Source organism: Camarhynchus parvulus, chromosome 1, assembly GCF_901933205.1.
Source record: "Camarhynchus parvulus chromosome 1, STF_HiC, whole genome shotgun sequence".
In the NCBI taxonomy this organism is placed as follows: Eukaryota; Metazoa; Chordata; class Aves; order Passeriformes; family Thraupidae; genus Camarhynchus; species Camarhynchus parvulus.
Window position 1 is genome coordinate 18,913,472 of NC_044571.1, and position 18,484 is coordinate 18,931,955.

Below are 18,484 nucleotides of genomic sequence, written 5' to 3' on the forward strand. Positions count from 1 at the left end.
CACCTACATTACTTTACAAAGCTACCCCTGAGGACCTGATTCAAAGCCATTGCAGTCACAGAGAAATTACTATTGACTTTATTAGGATTCAGTTGAGATTAATGTTGCACACTTGTTTGCTGCCCTTTGCTGTCTCTGTTCCTGTGATTTCAATTGCTCCCTCAAGGCATTGCAAAAAAAGGGATGGAAATATTAGCAGCAATGCATGGGAAGTTGAATACTTGTCATTCTCCTTTTGACAGTATCTGTTTAATACAAAAAGAAAAATACTGTTTTAAAACTTAGAATTGTTCTGTTCATACCTTTTAAATGCTGCTACATCTTTTAAAAATATCTAAACCAACAGTGAAATATTCCAACTTGTTGTATGCCACTGACTTGCAGCCTCAATAACTGGAGTAGGGTGAGTGACAATCTATCCCATGCTCCTGCAGCAAACATCATGTCCATGGAAATCATGTGCAAGTATTTGATCTCCTCAATACTGTAGAACTTATAAAAGCTGCCTTCAGTAAATATTTCCTAGTGTATCAAAATGCCTGATGACAAGGAGTTTATGTCAAAATCTCCTTTTCTAGCTGTCCTAGGCACCAAACTAAATACATTAATTAAAAACTAACTGTATCAAGCCACCTGAATAAATAAGGGGACAAGTTTTTTGTTGGGTTGGGTTTTGGATTTGTTTTGTAATTTTTTTGGATTGGTTTTTTTTGGTTGGGTTTTTTTAAGGGTATGTGACTGGAAAATGTCTGAATTGGGCAGAAAAAAAATAAAAGGAAGATGGTATCAAAAACCAAGAAACTTTATAATTTTGTAGTGTTAGAGAGAGGGGAAGGATGATAAATGAAAGCAAGTGTAAAGGTGCATAACTGGTCGGCAAAGGAGAAGACATAATGCTGTATTTAAAAAGCTTAAACCTGTGATGGTTAAAGAGGAATACTGTGTACAGAACTGCTCTGTATCAGACCTAATGTGTGCCCCAAGCTCATTGCTATGAAATCTTACCCACAACATCACTAATGTGATTGAAGACCTATTTCCAGCATCATCTCTGCTAGCAGAGGAGAATTGACTGCAGAAACTCTTATCAGAACGTGCTAGTGATGTTGTGATACTTGGTTTTCTGCTTTCAGCTGGAAAGGTAATCTGTCAAGTTGCCTTTTCCTCATATATTTAAGAAAAAAATACAGTTTCCTTTATGCAAATATCTAATTTTATTTCAGTGATAGGTCTATGAGGTTATTAAATTACTCAAAAACAGACATGTCAGCTTTTCTAAAGCTTGCAACTTTATCAAGAACATTTAGCATTCACTCCTGAGTGAATAGAAGTTTATACATTCTTTGGTTTGCTCTTTGACATATGTTATAACAAAATAATTACTTCCTCTATATACAATGATTTTAGGGATTGTAAGTGTTGAGAATGGTTTCAATACCATAACTGGATTTGCCTCTGGTAATTGAAAAATAAATCCTGCTCTTCCAGAGCAGATGAACTCTGTACAACCTCTCCAGAGGCTATGACCTGCCTGAGGAAATCAGACGCAGAAGGGATTCACTCACAGCTCTGCCAGTTTTTGACACCATACATCAGGTATTTTGTGGAGTCAGAATTAAAGTCTTCTTTTTTAAGGATATATTTGACCACAAGATTTTCCAGAGCAAATTCAAGTGGAGAAGTGCAATTGAGGCACTTAGATCAAGGTGCTGTAGAGATACAGGCAGGGAGGCTCACACCCAGGCAAGGTTACTGGGAGACAGTAACAACATGGTCAGGCTGGTGACAGCAGGACAGCCCTAAGTTCTGCAGGGTGATATTTTCCACTGGGTTCACTGAAGTCCCAGTTCTAACCCCCACCAGTTTCCTTCAAGACTGAGAAGGTGTTGTAATGGAAAAGATGCGGATGGGCATGAGACCTCATCGGGTAAAGTAGGTGGAAGGCCTCTAGGTACTGTCTCCATTAATCATTGCCATTAAGATGTAATTCCTTCAACTTTTTCAAACTTGAGAAAATTGCATTTTATCAATACATAGGCTGAAGACATCTCCTGGTGACATTCTTTGCATTTAATGTGCCAATTTCAGTCCACTATCAAAATCTTAAGTTTCTCAAAACTGCTAAAATCCTCTAAAAAAGTAATGCTTTTAGGATCACTCTTTCTTTCGTCCTCCCATGGCCTGACTTGAAGTCAAAGTTTGTTGATTCTACTTTTCACATACTAATCTTGTAGTAAAGATTAAGCAGTGTGCTCATATTCTGTATTAAAGTGACCAAGGTGAAATTAGATTGCACTCTGGTCATTTACTTCAGGACAAACACCTTCACATGAATAGAACATGTAGAAAGTGTTGGCATTAGCTGTTAAAAACCTTCAAATCCTCTCCAGTAGGTTAAAAATTGGCCTGAAGGACAAGGCTAAATGATGAAAATGTTACGAATTTCTCTACGCTGATAATACCAAATTTATTTACACTAACAGCTGGATCACATGCAGCAACAAACCTGAAACATAATGCAATTCTTTAGTGTAGGTATTGCCACACAACACTGTGACACATAACCATGCAAATGAAAAATTACTCAAACCACTTAAATAATTAAGAAAAAAAATTAAATATGAATTTGTGCTGAAGGAGATATCTGTTTACTTGTAGAAACGAGGAAGAAATGCTGGCAGCTAATGCAGTGATTTTACTGGAGTTAGATAAAGAAATGTGCCTGAATATGCAATACAGGTATGTGTCATCAGCATCACTGCAGACTGACATGAAGTGTTTCCTGGATGTGCTTTTATTTAACACATATGCACAGAAAATATCTCATACTGGATAGCTAGCATGAGTTATTTTGTCATCTAAAATGAGAACAAAACATAATGACTAATGAGAATATTGACATTCGAGATCAATGTTGAGTCAGCTTGTTTGCTCTGCAGAAAAGGTTCCCTCATAAAATACAAGGTGAAAGTGAAATAAGGGAGGAGAACAATAAAATGTGTTACGAAAAATAAGAAGTAAAACTGTTATGACCAAGTGATGGGTGGGCAGGTATGTGGTGATGAGCAGACAGGAATGTGAGGATTCAGGAAGAACTAACTGTCTCAACAATATTCTTCTTCAAGAATTTAATACATCAAACTCAGATTCCAATCTTCCAGTAATAGAAAAGAATGGCTTGAGTTGGAAGGGGCCTCATAGATAAAATAGTTCAAACCCCCTGCCATGGGCAATGACACCTTCCACTAGACCAGGTTCCTCAGGGCCTCATCCAATCTGGCCTTAACCACTTCCAGGGATGGGGCATCCACAACTTCTCTGGGTAACCTGTTCCAGTGTCTCACCACCCTCACAGAAAGGATTTCTTCCTATTATCTAATCAAAACCCACCTTCAGTTTGAAGACACTTTCCCTCGCCCTGTTACTACACACCCTTTCAAGAAGTTCCTCTTCATCTTTCTTGTAGGCTCCTTTCAGATCCTACAGGTCACAATCAGGCCACCCCAAAGCCTTCTCTTCTCCAGGCTGAAAAATCCCAGTTCTTTCAGCATTTCCTCATAGGAGAGTTCTCCATCCCTCTGATCATCTTGGTGGCCTCCTCTGGACTTGCTCTAGCAGGTCCTTCCTGTGCTGGGGATCCCAGAGCTGGATGCAGTGTTCTGGGTGGGCTCTCACCAGAGTGGAGCAGAGGGGCAGAATCCCCTCCCTCACCCTGCTGGCCATGCTGCTTTGGCTACAGCACAGGACGTGTTTGGTTTTCTGGGCTGAAAGTCTGTAACAGCAGCCTGGGGGATAATGGGTTGGAGACAGAGACCACTCACCCCAATGTTCACGTGGCAACAGAGAGAGTTTGTTCTCAAGCCCTTCCTATAAGGGCACTTGAAAAGCCCTGTCTGGATATTTTCATTGGTTTGATATCTACACCCCTTCAGGTTCTGGCCAGTGAAGTGTCTGCCGCCTTGGGAGAAATGTGACTGGGCAAAGCCCCTGTCAGTCAGCCCAGGGGCTGGTCAGTTTGCCAAACACAAGCTAGCTTGTACTGTGATATGTGGCCACACAAGTCTGCATGGCAAGGTGATGCCTTTCCATGAGACACTAGAAAAGGAGACCTTTTATTTTTCTTTTTGAAAAGAAGAACTGGCCTATTCAAGAGAATTATTTTTTTTTTTCATTTTACATTAGTAATCATTCATTGTGTGTAAAATTACTAATACAAGAAAATTTTTAAGAGCAGTGCCAGACTGGAACTAATTTTTTTTGTTCCTAACAATAGAATATGGCTTTGAGAAATTACGTTTCTTTTGTGCTCTTAGGTTCCTCTTTCGAGCTAGTTGCCAACCTTTACAAAACTTTGTGTTATCCTTCAAAGTTCAGTGCGTCCCTCTCCCAGAGATCACTGGGCTGAGTCAACATGCCAACCTACAACCCATGCCAGCATCCTCACTATTCCCTCTCTCTTTTCAGGTCCAGCTGAGGTGCACATCAAAACCAAAACCCAAGATGGTCACCCACACAAGGGGCTTCTTCTTTTCTCATGCCAGATGCTAGAATGGGTCTTGTGTGGAATTGCAAAAGATATCCAGGGTAAAACAACAGAAAAGGTGGTTTCTTGATATTACAGCGATGGAAGCTAAAGCCACTAGCTTCTACTCCCTTTTTCATCACCTCTTTGACACACTGGTGTATACCTTTTCTGGCTTTAGGTGCAGGCTGTACATCACTTCTGCTTCTTGCAGCAGCCCAAATTTCTGGTTTCAAAGACAAATAGTCAAGCTCTGGGATTTTGATGAGCTGATGCCAGTGCTGCCTGAGGTGGGATTTAGGACACTAAAACACACTCTGTCACAGAGATGCTGTGGAACTTCTGACAGGAACATGCAAGGTGAGAAGCTACAGGGAAGTATGGGAGGACTTTGGCATTTCTTTCTCCAAAGGAGCAAGGGTCAATAAAATTCTTTCTTTGGAAGTTCTTTCTTTTGCATCATGAATAGAAGTTCAGGATAGACAAACAAGAACATGGATTAGTGATTGTTTTTCCTGAGTTAATACTAGAACTAAAAGTAAGTTTTAGACCAAGGTAATTAGGTTAAGAAATTTTATTATGTACAGAATGCAGGATTCAGCTGCAGTGTTTAAGAGCATAATCTTGTATGAATATAATCCTTCCATATGAACTTGTGGACCTCAAATATTGTGGGTAAATTATGGCAAATAATCATTTGGAAACCAGCCAATAAGAATCTAAGCTAAAACTTTTCTTCTATGTTTCAGAAAATTTTCCTGTGTTCTTCTGCACTGAAAACAATTTGTCACTGTGGGAGATCAGCTGGAAATTGGATTTCAATTATTTCTTCAGTTAGCTAAGCAAAACCATAAAACATTATGTCATGAAAAGAAGGCATATTCACAAAGGGCTTATTTACAGCTTTGCTCTTTAGTTGAAAATGGCTCTGTTTGTTGGAAAATAAAAGACTGGGCATGTGTGTTTTTAGGTAACACATACTTTCAGACCTTCTCACTCTTGTGGAATCTTAATAAAATACTGATAAGATATATGATACCAGAGTTGCAGATACTGCTGTGGGGAGTATGACATAGATAAACCACATAGCTAAGACAGTGTGACTCAGTGTGACTAGAACTTAGCTTGTAAAATGAAAGAAAATATTCAGAAAAATATTTAGAAACTGAAAGTGGAAACCTTCCATTTTACAGCTTTCCAGCTTTTCCAGAATTATGTAAATCTATTATCACTCTTTCAATAATGTCATTGCTAGAAAAAGACTGAAACTTTATTTCCTCATATGTTTCTGAATTCTCATCTGCAAAGACAGTTTTGATTTTATGGGAGTTTCTCTTTAAAAAAAGCTCAAGTTACCTACAGATGCTTTTGCTCAAAATGTTGCCCTTAGCCATATGCAGAAAAAATAAAGGAAAGAAAGAATAGAGAGATAAGGCCATGGGTTTTGATCTGTGGCTATTCTAGTACACTTTAGTTCAAGACTGAATATCTTGAACAAAGATACTGTCCCACCAAAGAAAACCACCCTAACCACCTTAGTTTTCAGAACTTAGTAGGGCTTCCTACTGTCTCATACTTTACAAACCCAAATTAAAAATTTCTCACCAGGTACACAGTTTTCTAATTAAATAATCCCATGTATAATAACCTCTAAGTTGTCATTAACTAAGGAATGTACACAAATTCCTTTTAGAAGTTGGATATCCAGATGACCTTTTTAATTTCAGCAGCAGCATATGGATTTAGTAGAAACTATTTGACTTCTCTGTGCTTTATTTTTATCACTTATACTTCTAGAGATAATGATGGATTAATGTGTATGTCTTTTGTATTTGAACACAAAATCTGTCTTCCCAAATTATGAGAATAACTTCCATAGACATTCAGTGAAGTTGAGTTCATCCAGAGGCAGTGGAGAGTAATTATAACCAAAATGATCTGAATATCTTCTTTGTAGGAAATGGAGAAATTTGGCCTGTGGCTGATTTTTTTTTCAAATGAACAATCTATCATAGGGTTAACTTATACAGGCTGATACTTTCAGAACAAGATTGAGGAAATGAAAAGTCAGGGTTAGCCAGAAGACAAAAATTAAGTTCACAGTTCTAGAGGGCCTATTGACCCCCAGTGTGATCTACTACACAGCATTTTTAAAGACGCTGTTATAAAGTTCCTCTATGGAATATAATGTTTGCTACATAGCACCCCAATTTTATTGCAGAACAAGAGACTAAACAAGCTATGTTGAAATCAGACTTGCTTTGATTTAAGAAATTCCTTCAAATATAAACTTTTCTCACAGAGGAGGGACCTACAAGTTCCTCATAATGTCAGTTCTTAAAAACAGGGAGATCAGAGAGATCAGAGAGGATTTTAGAGTCATATAAATCTGTGCTGCAAGTATAGATGCTTCTTACCAACTTTCAGTGATTCCTATTTTTGTGTCACACTAATAACAATAATGTAAATAGCACATTTTTTCTGCCAATTCCAAAATAATGGTAAAAATTCAATTAATTCACCAATATTCTTCTTCCTTTATCCTCTTTCTGCTTCTTCTATTCCATGTGTGGTTCTTCCAGGCCACATAGGCAAAATACCAATCTAGCATGGCCTGTTACAATTTTTGTAAGTAGCAATTGACGCAGAACAGTCTTTGGTCATCACAGTGGGTGTTTATAGTACATCAGATACTTTGATGTCCATGTGACATGGTTATTCAAGACCAACTTGCTGCACATGTAAGCCTGGAGCATCAGCCACCTTGCCTTACTGGAAGTGTTCTCAATGCTAACACCTAGAGAGTTAATGGAGAAAAATCCTACTTTTGGGTTGCAATTAAAATAATTGCATCTTGCATCCCTCTTAAACTCCTGCATTAGGATGAGGTATTCATAAAATCTCTCTATGATCTCTCCGCTGAAGGGAGAATGACACATAGACTTGTTAATGCAGCTGTAGAAGTCTACTTTTAAATTGGCCAAAAATCCATAGTTCCTCCTCCTAACTGACCTCACACCAAATCACCAGCTATATCATCACAACACCCTGACGTACAGAAACCTCAGAACTCTTCAGTAGTTTGTAATTTGGACACAGTTATACCAACCAGGCAAGCAAGTTCCAAGCTCTGCCAGAGAGAAGTGCCCAAGTGAGGGGGCATAGCTGTGACAGCTGACCTGAACTGGCCAAAGGGATGGCTTGTGCCATAGAATTTCATGCCTACTATATAAACTGGTGGAATAACACAGAAAGGGATCTGATTGTGGTTTGGAGATGGGTTGTGCATCAGTAAGCAGGTGGTGAGCTATTAATTGTGCATCACTTGTTATTCATGGGTTTTCCTTTTCCCCCGTGTCTCTCTCTCTTCCTTTTTTCTTACTATTTTTGCTGTTGCAGAGTTATATTTTACTTCATTTCAACTACTAAACTGTCCTTACCTCAACCAGCAAGTGCTACATTTCTTTTCTGATTCATCTTCCCAATCCCACCAGGGTGGGAGAAGTGAGTGAGTGATTGTGTAGTGCTTAGTTGCCAGCTGGGGTTAAACCACATCCTCCCAAGTCACCCAGCCTTGCTTTCACTGGCCATACATTTTCTTTTATCTGCCTTAGCTCCAGAGAAAGGTCCCTGGTCAGCCAAGCCAGTCTTCTGCCTCACCAGTTTGACTTCCAGCATTTTGGAATTAAATACTCCTGTGCTCTGAGAAGGTGGTGTTTAAATTTTGACCACGGTGGTAGATCCCACCATCTTCAAAACCATTTTCTCAAGGGGCCTTACAAACTACTTCCCTGAGCAGCCTGAAGTCTGGTCTTCCCACATTCAGAATTTTGCTGGCCATTTTCCTCCTGTCACTAGATATTTTAAATTCAGCTGCTTCATGGTCCAAAATGTCCCCCAGTCACCAGTTCACTCATGAGACCTTGTTAGCAAGCAACAAATCAAGGAGAATACCTTTCCTAATCACCTCCCTTAGTACCTGCATCAATTTATACTCATTGCTACTCATCTCATACCCATCCTGTGCATGCTTCTCAATGGAAGAGGAAAAATACCTCTCCTCTCAGCCTCAGAAAGGCTAAGTGACCTGGCATTCCTGCCCATGTCAGTGAGGCTGAGAAAGAGGATCTGCTCCAAATAGGTATTTTGTGGGGAGGCAGAGGGAGATTGTGTGGGAGTAACTGTGGGATAGAGGTTCCTGTTTCGAGTATTACCTTATAGAGAGAGTCACATTACAGTTCATGTTATATTTAGACATACAGATTGTTTAGGCTTACAAACAAAACCACCAGAAATACACATTATTAAAATATAACTCTAAAACTCACAGTTTTTAACGAGGCCCTCATCTTTTTCCTACTTCTGTATTCAATCAATAAAAATGTTGTGAAAAATTGAGAAAGAAAAACCTTTCTTATCTGTTATATTATTATATAAACTTTTTTTTTCTTGTGTTTCTTTGTTTTTCTGTCTTGTGCCAAAAGAAAGGATCAGCCAGAACACTTAGGTGTGGAAATGCAAGGGGCATCTGAAATAAACAAGTTTAAAGCAGTTAACAATGACAACATCAGCCAGAGATGTCACCAAGACTAGTTGCCAGAAAAGAAAAAGGGCTTTGATCAAGAGGGGAGAAGCTACCCAGACTACTGCAGACAGAAGCACTCAGCAAGGTGAAAATGTGCTGCTTCTCCCAAAACAGACATCATCACATCAAGCAGAGAACCTGCCTCTGTCATGCTCAGAGGTTTAGGCTGCCATTAAAAAAGATTTCACTTGAAATACTCTCATGTGTTCAATGAGTCTGTACTATGAAACAGAGTGGGGAACAGACACAGGTGTTTATTTTTCTTCACTTCTTCAGGATGTCCCTAAAGTCAGGCCCATTCTTATCTCAAATGGTTATTCTCCCATCAGCTGTGGTGGGAGAGGGACCTGCCTGGGGAACAAGGAGATGAAGGAGGGCTTAAGGCTTCCCTGGAGAACCACAGCACAGCTAAAGAAACAGTGGGAAGAATGCTTTCCTTCTGTGATCTGATCTTACATGACTTTCACTTCCAAATTCTGTCTAAATTTTCTTCTGGGGACAGGTGGTATTCCTCAGACTCCAGCCCTGGCTAGAGCAGCTAATACCCAAGATACAGAAAGGGTGATCACCCTGGGCATGGGTGGAAAAGGTCCTAAACTGATAGTACAACGTTAGAGAGGAGCCCTAAAGTCTTCAGGGAGGAGCCAGCTCAGCAAAAGCCCAGGAGGCAGATGAAAGGCAAAGTGAGAAATCTTTTTGGAAATTATCACTAAATGTGTCTGAACTTCTGCTATGCTCTAGTATAGCCGCATGTTCCTACTTTCTTATCAGCTTTTCCACTTTCTCTTTTTTTCTTTTCCCTTCCTGTCTTTGTCGTTCCACCTGCCTTGTGCCTATTCCTCTGCTTCTCTGCTGTCCTGCTCCCCCTCCTTTCTTTCACAAAGCAGCCTGCAAGCCCTACAGAACCAGATCTCACACACTTTCCCATTTTAGCACCTTCCCTTCCTGTGCAGAGATCAGTGCAAAGCAAGGTGCGCATCAACTAAATATCTGTTCTGGCAACATTTTCTATTCAATTTGGAATTACTGAATTTTGAAGTAATTGTGCCTTTCATCTTGGGGTATAGCATCAAAGAGATATAACTTCCAGGCTTTGACAGTTTCCACAAATGAAGTTCAGGATCTTTTGTTTAGGATTATTTGATCGTGTGCATCATAACAATATTGACATGGAGAGTAGAGCTAAACAGTTTCTTGGAGAAGTTTGTTGTAAGCCAGAGAATTACTCATAGCTATGGCATTTTTCAGGCACTGCCAGAAGTAGGGCTGAGACTGAGGATTGGTTGGCCATTCCAGGACTGAACTTCTGCACAGCCTCTTCCTCAGACGGACATAGCGGGACTTCTGCAAAACCTTCTCAAGAAATACCAAGATAATGACATCCATTTTTTCATCCAGAAGCCGCTGATGAGCCATATAAAATGTTGTCTTGAAGCGGCCACTTTTAATATACCTGTTGGTCAGCACAAATATGGTCTTTTTGCTCAGCTGAATGCTCTGGGAAAGGTTGTCAAAGACTGGCTGTCCTGGGAGCCAGTCCCTTCCTTCCAGGCATAAATTGAACTGCCTGGCTTTTTGGTTTTCCAGCCTTTCAACCAGCTCTTGCAGCACCCACTCGTTCACAGCTGGGTCTTCACTGTCATAGGCAATAAAGGCGTCGTAGCAAGCAGCTGGAGAAGACAAGCGCCGATAGCCCTTCAGCCTGGCAGTGCAGTAATGGTAGCTGTACCACACGTCCCAGAAATACAGATGGCCCATCACTGGGATCACCATTAAGGCAAGGATGGCTGAAGCTGTCAGAGCATACAGGATCAGATATGATGTGTCCAGCTCACAGGTGTACAGATCCAAGAAAACCACGCTCCTTCCCTTATGTGCCCCTGGGCCAGCACAGGTGACATCAGTGGCCAGAAGAGGAATGGTGACCTGCGTCCGATTGATCCACCAGACAAACCACACAGCCTCACAGTTACACTTGAAAGGATTGCCGTGCAAAAGCAGCATCTTCAGGTTGTTAATGACATTTTCAGGAAAGCTAGATCTCTTAATTATTTCAATCTTGTTTGAGCTGAGGTCCAAGTACCTCAATGTAAAAGCACCTCTGAGAAAATATTTAGTTAATCGCTGAATGCGATTGTTTCGCAGCATCAGTTCTTGCAGAGATGAAGAGCAATTGGACAGTTCTCGGGGAACATTAGTCAGAAGGTTATTGCTCAAGTCCAGAGTTACTAGGTTCTTCAGAGAGGGGAGGTTTCCCCAGATAAAACTCTTCAGTCGATTATTTGTTAAGTTAAGGATCTTGAGACTGGGAGGCATTTCTTCAAAAACACTATGAGGCAAAAAACTGAGTGAGTTGAAGGAAATATCCAGTTCTTCCAGGCTGGTCAGATTCTTGAAGAAGGACAAGTATCTAGAATTGCCATCCACCCATAAAGCATCTAAACGATTTCCTCTGAATTCTAAAATCCGAAGAGATTGACTTTCCATTCCTGTATCAATAGTGGTAGAAATGTCATTCTCATTCATCATCAGCTTCCTCAAATGGGCTAGGTTTTTAATAAAACTAAGCAACTGTGTAACACCTTCTGCCATAAAATAATGCTGGTTATTGCTCAGATCTAGAATTTCTAAAAGTTTAAGTTCTTTGAAAGCTGTTTGGTATAGCAAATCAACCCTGTTGTTAGAAAAATCCAGATATTTCAATCCAGACAAGTAAGAGAATTCACTTCCATTTAAAGTTTGACTTATTGCATTATCTGACAAGTTGAGACATTTGAGGGAGCTAAGTCCCTGGAAGTCTGAGGGGTTAACAAAAAATACATTGTTTCTGCTTAAATCCAGAGTTTTTCCATAGTTAAGGCAATCTTCCTTAACTAAAGATTGGTAGGAAGAAGCTTCTATGTCTTTGGAACGGCAACTTCGCTCATACTCATCATACCTGAAATAATGCATCTCTTGTTGTACTTGCCTGTTGAATTGATCGACTGAAATGCCAGGATTAGAGCAAAATCCATAGAAGTTGCTTTCCCCTGAAGAAGGAGAAATTTTATTCACTGAGAGGTCAATGAACTTAAGAGCTGGGAATTCTTTAAACACTGTCATGTCTGCAATTTTAATAAAATTAGTCCCGAGATCCAACATGGTTAGATTCCTAAGACTGAGTAGTGGATGTAGATCTCGTGCGCTCAGTTCTTTAAAGACATAACCCTTGAGCCTCAGGGTTTCCAGGTTAGAGAGGGAGGAAAATGTCTTAGAAAGATTCAAGTAGGGAGAATACACCTTCAGTTCAAAGTTAAAGGACAGATCAAGCTGCACAAGGCTGGGGAGAAATGTCAGGAACTGGGCATCTCCAATCTCCTTCATGAGGAAATTCTGGGAGAGGTCAAGTTCTTTGAGATTCTTGATGTTTTTAAACCAGCTGCTGGGTATGCTCTGAAGAGAGTTACTGTGAAGCCGCAAAATCCTTAAATTTTCCAAGGAGTCAAAAGCCTTTGAATGTATCTGAATTGAGGTCTTGGGACAGGGAATGCAAGGATATGGGGCATCATAGCAACGTGGGCAATTGCCACTTAGGTCGAGAATTTCTAGGTTGGGAAGGCCACTTAAATCCTGTTCTTGAATCTCTTGAATCATGTTGTTGTAAATATACAATTCCTTTAGAGTCGATGACAAATTGGGTGGGACTTGTGTTAAGTTATTGGACTTCAGGGATAGAATTGTTAACTTTTTCAGTGCCAGGAAGGCTGTTTCCTCAATTTCAAATGAAACATTGCATGGATTGCGGTAGTAACAGTTCTGTCCAAGATACAATACCTCTATGTTTGCTAGCTCTGAGAAGCTGGCTTTTTGGATAGAAAAGATATGGTTTGCTTCCAGGCTCAGCAAGGTTAAAGTAGCAGGAAGACCTCGGGGTATTCCTGCCAGCTGGTTTGCATCCAAATACAATGACTTCAGTCTTGTCAGGGCAGCAAAACTGCCATACTCAATTTTCAGCGGGCTGGTGCACACATTATTTTTGGGCCCCAGTTTTACAGGCACACAGTTGCATCTGAAGTCAATCTCCTGGAGGTTTTCAAGATGATCAAAGGATGTTGGGTAGATGTGGGGAATATGGTTAATACTCAGGGTAAGGTTGGTAGCATTTCCAGGGATCCCTCTGGGGACTTCTGTAATGCGCCGGTCGGTGCAGTCCACTGTCACAGTATCTTCTGAAGATTTAACATCACAGGGTAAAGTTTTGGGAAACCAAGCCCCTGACAGCAGCACTGGGAATATGAAGAGCAAGATAAATGACAATGTGTTTGACATCTTTGCACAAGGTACCTAAAACCAAGGAAAAATGGAGGTGTTAGTTTAATGCAATGAGAATATTTCATCGATACACTGGGTCAGGTCAACTATACATCTAAATTCTGGTTCTTGTTTTACACTGACCAGGAATAAATGTGCAAGTAGGATTAGAAGTTTCAGGAGACACACAATGGTATTTCCTTTCCTTTTTTTTTTCCCAGCGGAAACAGCATTTTATGCATGTGAAGAACATTATGAGACTAATGAAAGAGTGTCTAGCCTAGCCAAATGGCCCCTGATATCCAAGCAATTGCCTGTCTCCATCTTTTATGGTGGAGCAATGTACCCCAGAGCCAAGAACATTGGCCGAGGTAAGTGCCCATGGAGCACAGCAGAGAGCTGATAGGGAAACCATAGAGGCTTCTTGCACTGCAAGACATTTTGCTCCATCACGTGGGTACCCTTTACTGTGCATCTGACAATGCACACCACAGTAGACCATGAAATGCTGGCTGTCACCAGCCATGGACACAGAACCTGCAGTCAGAGAGGGCAGTACTAGCAGCCACTGCACATCCAAGTCCACCTTTAAAACCAGGAAGGTGTAGGAATGAGGCCTACAGCCATGAGATATGCTGTTACATATGTGGTAAGGGGATTTCCATGAGATCTGTGGCTAAGGGCTTACTCTGGGCATGATGGTGTGCTGAAGTGTGATATGTTATCAGGCAGAAATGGGTAACCCTTTTACCCTCAGTCAGCCAGGTAGAAGAGGAAGTGATGCTAAAGTTTCACAATTCTGTACTTTCCTTGTGCAAGACCTAAAGTCTTTGTAATCACTTTGTTGCTCTTGGTATCCCTCATTTACATAAAAGTGACTTCTCTCTGTCCCCCATTAAAGATGGCAGTAACAGAATATGTGATCACAGTCTCCCTTCCACTTCTCCCAAAAGTATAAACTGACATTTGAAATCTTCATTGGCAGAGGATGAGAATACAGCCATTTTACAGACTAGTCAATGGAGTTATTTCTCTCTCTTCACAAAACTAGGGATGCTTCTTTGGTAAGATTTGCACTGGGAGCACTTACATGGCACTTTTATACATTTGTATGTTGCAAGTATAGTGTATTTATTAATTATCCAATAAATTGCATTGTTAGTGAATCTGTGTTCATGGGAGTTCTTATTGAACTAAACCAGACTTGCAGTGAGTAATCAGTAATACTCACAACTGGTGAATCTGTTCAGGAATGAGATGAAGCTTGTAGTGTAAATCAGACTACTGTTGCATCTGGGAACCTGACCAGACCTAGTAGTATTTAATTGGCTCAAATCAGAAATTAAGCCCAAACACACCCAGCCCCTCTGATTTCTGTGGACCAGCTGGAAAACAAGGGAGGTTATTTTATGACAGATTTCTACATACTTAATGCAACAGGAGGAAAAGCTAATTAGATTCAACCTTTCAAGATGTGATAAACCAAAATAAACACTGTCCAAACATTAGAGCATGACATGGGCAAGGTATGATTGCAGTCTAGATTGAAGACACAAAACATGAACAAGACTTTCTACATGAACTTGTATGCAGCCATTGCACTCAGACCCTTAATTTTTGGTGCTTACCCAAGTTGCTTACTTTATTGTCATTAACCTAGGCTACACTGACATTCAAGAGAGGAAGGGGGGAAGGAAGAGAGAGACTGAGATCCCTCTCCAGCTGCTGCTTGGCTCTGAAGATTGAGGGAGCTCTGGCTTACTACACGCCAAACAGAGAGTAATGCTGCACATTTAGGTGCCTGTAACTAGGTGCAAAGAATCTGGGGTTTGAAAGTCTTCATGAATATACTTGTAAGTTTCTCATGCAGTTCAGTTTTTTAGGGACTTAAGTGTGGTTGCAGAGCCAGCCTAGCTTTTTGTGCTTCACTTCTCTGTATATTCTTCCCTTTCCTGAAAATCTTTTTAATGCATTAGCTATTTGAACTGTATAGAGTTACATTCTGCTGCTGTATCTGGATATTCACATGTGTAAAACCTTGCGATTTTAGTACCAGAAAAAAACAAAAAGACTTCTAAACAAGAGCAAAAAGGAATGCTGTCTTGTGCAATGTGTTTGCAACAAGAGGCTTGCTTAATAGTACAGCTAGAGTATGGGAGCTGTTATTTTCTCTATGATCTATGCTTGGCTTTTATAAGAAGTTTGAAAAGAACTAATCTACTGATCTTAACTGGCATGTGCATAAACTCTTAATTATTTAGGGTGTTCTTCAAATATTCAGCAGCAGTACAGCTATGTGTTTCTGAAGGAAGGTTTTCTGCTGGGGTTCCATGTATTTGTTCATGGGGGAAAGGCTAGAGGAACACCTCAGAAGTTACAGCAAGTAGAAAATATATTATGCTCATTCTGAAGTACAGGAATACAGATAAATCCTTTCCTTTCATAATTCTCTGCAGCTTCTAACCATAACAGTAAACTGAACCATTTGGAAAACAGAGAAGCAGAATATTTTCTTGAAAATCTTCCACAAGAGTTCCAGTCAAAAATGTCTATGAGTAAATTTAAAATAGAAGTTTAACATACCATATTCTTTGTGCTTCTAGGTCTGACAGATTAGATTCTGGAAGAAACCATAAACTGGAGCAGAAGAGAACAGCATCAAAGTGGTTTCCAGTGGTTCATCTGCGATGTAGGGGAGAATGTGACATGACATAACTCACTCAAGACAACAGTAATCTACACTGTATCTTCTTTCTCTTCATCTGAACACCAGAGGAACACAACTTCAAAATCCGTAATGAGAGAGTGTGAGATTAATCAGTCAGGAGACAAAGGCATCAGGAAAGGGTAATACTCATGTGATCAACAAAGTTTGCAGAAGCTCAAGTTCCTTTTTTTATTTTCCTTTTTAAAATGTAAGCTGCATGAAGGGAGACAAAAATTGTTAATTGACATGGAAGTTTAGTAATTTTTATAATTGTTATTTGGGATTTATTTCTGCAGTTACTAGCTTCAAGGATTCAGACCTTTCTAAGGATCACTTGTGCGCTAATATGAGCAGACAAATCTCTTAAGCGGAATACTTTATGTAGAGGTCTGGAAGAAATGCCTGTTAAGTGAAAGGAACTTGGGGAAGGGAACCAAAACCGAGACAAAAAGGATAAAGACATAGGTAACTGAACACAAAGAAGTGAAAACTCTGTGGAAGAGTGTGCACAAGTTGGATTGTGAATGATTTCTTCAGGTAACCAGCCACATCCATGGTACGTGTCACTGGGATAGGAGATGCTTAGTGTTCCCTTTGCTTGCATGAAGGTTTTCTAAAACACAACATCCAGTCACCCAACCTTGTAATTTTTGACAGGTGCTCCCTCACAATCTATGACTGCAAACTGTGGAAATTTTAATAGCTGTACCGACACTTAGCAGTTTCTTTTGCTTTCCAGTTGATCTTTTTTTTTATTTGTTTTAACATTAGGAACTTGTTGTCAACCAGCTAAGAGCTCAAGGAGTTTCAATTCTATGTAAGATGAAACTGCAGCTTTAGCTGAGTGCTAGTAAAATGCAGAGCCCTCCTTATCTTTATTTAGTTTTTACCTATGAAATGTGGGAAGCAAAATACAGCAATAATTCACTTCAGAGATTGAGGCAGGGTAAATGGAGGGGAGTTTTCAGAAATCCAGGACTTCTGAACTATAACTTGAGTTTTAGAGGCACAGGGAGTTACCAGTTTGCTGATTTTAAAAGTTCAGTTTCCCTCAGAAGTTGCACAAAATCTCTTGCCTCCTCTGAAACACAAAGAAACTGAAAGCAGAAAAGTGCTTCCTACTACATCTTGTGTTAGGGGAGGATCTACTGGTAAGAGTAAATGTATATTATGGCTGCTGAGAGTGAGGAAAATAATTTAAAATAAAGCAGAAGTCCTTAATTGTCTTAATCCAACATCTATAAATTTGGTTGACAGTTGGCTTGTAATCAGATTGGTGAACTCATATATCCTTTTTTTTCCCCCTTTATCTACAGGAGGTTGCTTTATCTCATTTGTCAAATCAAGATTCTACTGTGTTTATTTTAAATCTTAATAAGTTTGCTTACAGTCTTAAGGTCTTGCTGCAATGTCTTTTCTCCAAAGTGCTGACCCTGATTTCAAGAATTAGGCTACAACTCCATCTATTCATGGTTAATACAGTGCAGCATTACGTGGCATAATTTGCCAACAAAATTATTCAAGAAAGCCGGTTATCTTGCTCAGTTTTTGAAATACATAAGTTGAATTTTCAAACTGAAGTTGCTGATAAGCATTGCAGAAATGTGTTTACTAAAAATAACCAAAAAAAAAAATAAATAGAAGACAGCACGGGAGGAGATTGGCATACAACAAGGGCAGAGGAAGCACTCAGGGAAGGCTGGTGAGGGAGGACACGCTGACAGATCTGCATTAAGAGCCTACCCAAGCTGCCCAGGGTGCTGAGATATGGCTGAGGGAGCCACTAATACCACAGAAACAGACACTGCCTTTTCTGAAAGCTCAGGCTGCCTCAGGCTACCTCAGTACCAGGACTGACTGTTTGGTTTACAACAGGTTAAAATTGTTTGCTCAAAGAAAGGTGCCCAGCACTCTTATTTTTGAAACTGAGTTACCTTCAAGGAAGACAGAAGGCATCCTGAAATAGCTGAAATAAGATGGAGCTATCTTCCAAGTTCTCCAGGGTCAGCACTGCAACTGTGTCCCTTCTGCTTGCCCCTTCCTCATGGGCAGATAAGACAGAGTAGCCACAGACATCATTCCTTCTTTTCCCTGAGGGATGATGAGGAGAAGTGCCAAGGCAGTAATGCTGGAAGTGATGGCGCACGGCAATGGAGAAAGTGGTGGCAAATCATAAAACTGGCAGGTTCAGAGGAAGTGGGATCCTCAAATCCTGCTTCTTACTGATGACAATGCTAGCCTTTTTTCATATTTCATGTAGGTAATCCTGCCATGGTTTATGAAGGCATCTTCAGGCAAGAGCACTGAGGGAGCACTGGAGCAGCCCCTGCAGGACAACGTGGAACTCAGACACTGCTGGACCCAAACAAATCATATAGCA

General features: G+C 40.2%; 1 protein-coding gene across 1 annotated transcript; it reads right to left on the reverse strand.

The window, feature by feature from the left end:
* Positions 1 to 10,289: 10,289 nt before the first annotated feature.
* On the reverse strand, positions 10,290 to 16,056 carry LOC115910984 (toll-like receptor 7). Its single transcript, XM_030961644.1, is given in 4 exon segments — positions 10,290 to 13,432; positions 13,866 to 13,983; positions 14,629 to 14,639; positions 15,981 to 16,056. Coding segments are annotated over 4 exon segments (3,348 nt in total).
* Between the last annotated feature and the right edge of the window lie 2,428 nt (positions 16,057 to 18,484).